At 47.0% G+C, this 3041-nt stretch overlaps 1 protein-coding gene across 1 annotated transcript in view; it reads right to left on the bottom strand.

The window, feature by feature from the left end:
* Positions 1-740: 740 nt before the first annotated feature.
* The window catches only part of RP1L1 (retinitis pigmentosa 1-like 1), a gene marked incomplete at both ends in the record, with an annotated part of 24368 nt that continues 22067 nt past the window's right edge, over positions 741-3041 (bottom strand). Inside the window, one exon of the mRNA XM_009082039.1 lies at positions 741-3014. Coding sequence (XP_009080287.1) covers positions 741-3014 — 2274 coding nt within the window. The remainder of the gene's footprint in view (positions 3015-3041) is intronic.

Below are 3041 nucleotides of genomic sequence, written 5' to 3'. Positions count from 1 at the left end.
CTCTTTTGTTTCTTCCTCTTCCTCCTTCCCTCCTTCCTCCCCCTCTTCCTCCTTCCCTTCTTCCTCATCCTCTTTTGCTTCCTCCTCCTCCTTCAGTTCTTCCTCCTCTTTTGTTTCTTCCTCTTCCTCTTTCCCATCTTCCTCCTCCTCTTTTGCTTCCTCCTCCTCCACCTTCCCTTCTTCCTCCTCCTCCTCCTTCCCTTCCTCCTCCTCCTCCATTTCCTCCTCCCCTTTTGTTTCTTCCTCTTCCGTCTTCCCTTCTTCCTCCTCCTCTTTTGCTTCCTCCTCCTCCACCTTCCCTTCCTCCTCCTCCTCTTCCTTCATTTCATCCTCCCCTTCTGCTTTCTCTTCCTCCTCCTCTTTTGTTTCTTCCTCTTCTTCTTTACCTTCCTCCTCCTCTTTTGCTTCTTCCTCTTCTTCCTTCCCTTCCTCCTCATTTACTTCTTCCTCCTCCTTCACTCCCTCTCCCTGCTCCTCCTTCTCTTCCTCCTCATTTAGTTCCTCTTCATCTTTTGTTTCCTCTGCTTCTTCCTCTTTTCCTTCCTCCTCCTCTTTTTTTTCTCCCTCCTCCTCATCTTTTACTTCCTCTTCCTCTTCTGCCTTAATGATTTCTTCATCCTCTTTCTCTTCCTCCTCCTCTTTTACTTCCTCTTCTTTTGTTTCTTCTGCTGCTTCTTCTGCTTCTTCTTCTGCCTCTTCTTCTTTGGTTTCTTCATTTTTGACCTCCTCCTCTACCTCACCATTTTGTCTCTCCTTTTCTTCCTTGCTCTCCATTTCTGTTTCCTTTGCCTGGGCTTCACCCTCATCATTTGCATCACCATTTTCTGCTGCTTCTTCCACAGAACCATTGAGAGGTGCTTGGGTGTCCTGGGCTGCTTCTGCAACCAAGGTTTCCTCAACATCATTTTTCTTCACCCTCAGGATTTGCTGCAAATCAAATGCTTTCATGACTGGGGCATTGGTGGCCACCACGGGGGCTCTTGTGGGCTTGGAGGCCAGTTTTTTTCTCACACAAGAGTCACATGGGCAGTATTCCTCCTCACTTGATTGTTTGCTCAAACTGGCTTCCAAAGCTTCACTAAGTGCTAAATCTGTATCTAGATTGAGGGATAAGTCTAAAGTGTCCTCTAGCCTGTTCTGGTTGCCATTCTTGTCACCAAAGAGTGACTTTTTATGCATAGTTTGCAATCTCCATCTCCTCTGCTCAGTTTGGAGTTTTGACTCAGGGGTGAGTGGCTCCTCTGGAGGTCTTGGCATCCTCCTCCCAGCTCTGCTTCTGATCTTCCTCAGCTCCTTCTCTATGCTTTTTTGTATCCTTTTACTCACTTCCTCCTTCAGTTCCAGTATCATTTCATCCATCTGCTGGTTGTCCTGCAGGTTCCACCTGATTTTTAGCTCATTCATGGCATTGACATAGTGAGCCATGAACTCCTTCTCGATTTTCTTGAGCAGCCGCAGGACCCACGTTGGGTCTGGATCCACAGAGTTTTGCTGGACAAGGGGTGCACCCGCACGGGTGGATGTGGCTTTGGGCTCTGGATCACCTGGTGACTCTTTTTCAAGGTGCTCTTCCAAATCAGCTTTCAGCTCTGTCCCACCGTCAGTGTCACTGGCATTTGTAACACCAGTGATGGCTGCCTGAGCAGCTTCCTCCTCAGGATTTTCTTGTGGGGGTTCATCATTCACAGCTTCAACTTTTTGTTCTCCAGTTTCAGCTTCTTCTTGTTCTCCAGTTTCAACTTCTTCTTGTTCTCCAGTTTCAGCTAATTTGCTGGTTTCTTCAGTTTCATTTTCTCCCCCTTCCTCCTGACCATGTTCACCATTACTGCATTGATCCTTCTCATTCTCTTCCTCCTGAACTAGAGAGTCCTCTCTAGCAGACTGTGCTTTTTCCTCCCCTTTTGCCTTTGAGCAGGCAGTTGAGGGGTGGGATGGCTGCTCTTCCTCTTTGTTTTGCTCCTCAGCCTCAGCCTCAGCCTCAGCCTCAGCCTCAGCCTCAGCCATCTCAGTCAGTTCAGTCCCAGTGTCTGCATTTTCCACTTGTTCAGCTGATTTGAATTCCACAGTTTTCTGTGCTACTAAAGTGGCACCAGCTGTACACTCTTCTCCTGAGCCACCAGAACCACTGCAAACATCAACCCCAGAAGAGGACATGTGAGTGAAGGTATGATCCATAGGTTTGGTTGGCTTTGCCTGCTCACTTGCCTCTTGACCTGAACTTGGACCACTCCTTTCAGCTGTGCATCCAAACCACAGGGCTTGAAAGAGGTTTAGCAGCTCTGTATACCTTGACTTACTCAAAGCTTTTGAGTTATCTGATGGATCTTCTGACTCTTCATCAAGGAGCTGGAGACTGGCAAGACAAGTAATCAAAATGTTGGCAGAGTTACTCAGTTTCCTCCCCATCGTGGGGGACACTTCAGGCAAACTGTTTGATCGGTCAAATTTGGTCTCATGTTTGGAACTGAGCAAGGCCTTCATGATCTGGACAGAAGTCTGGACAGAGGTTGGCAGGTCTCTCCTGTTGTTGGTTTGGCTGGATATAACTGACTGGTTGCATTCTGCCTGCTCAGCTTTGACAGCTTCAGACACAACCTCAGAGATTTCTCCCTGATTGACACATTCTTCAGCCTCTTCATTAATGACAATGTCTTCTGCTGTCTCTTCTTCCATTTCATCCTTTACTTCATTTTCAGCCTCCTCCCCATTCTTTTCCTCAACTTTTTCATCCTCTGGGGTTTCCTCAGCATTTGTACACTGTGATACTTCAGTGGTTGCCTCTGTACATTCTTCCACCCCATCATCCTGCATTTCATCTTTCATAAGCAACGTTTCTGAAGGGATTTTACTGAGCCATTCCTGCACAACTTCTTCTGGAGATGTATTTGGTAAAGCAGATGGCATTAAATCCTTCTCTTCCTCCTGCATGCCTGTGTCTTCTACCTCTTCCTCTCCTTTTTTGTTGCCAGAATCATCAATCTCTTTATTATTCTGGTCGTTCATTTCAGTTGCAGCTGATTTAGACCCATAGGAAGTTGCTC

This window comes from Acanthisitta chloris, unplaced genomic scaffold (genome assembly GCF_000695815.1).
Source record: "Acanthisitta chloris isolate BGI_N310 unplaced genomic scaffold, ASM69581v1 scaffold15199, whole genome shotgun sequence".
NCBI classification, from domain to species: Eukaryota; Metazoa; Chordata; class Aves; order Passeriformes; family Acanthisittidae; genus Acanthisitta; species Acanthisitta chloris.
Note: the sequence above shows the minus strand (reverse complement) of the source record. Positions and strands in the feature narration are given on the sequence as shown.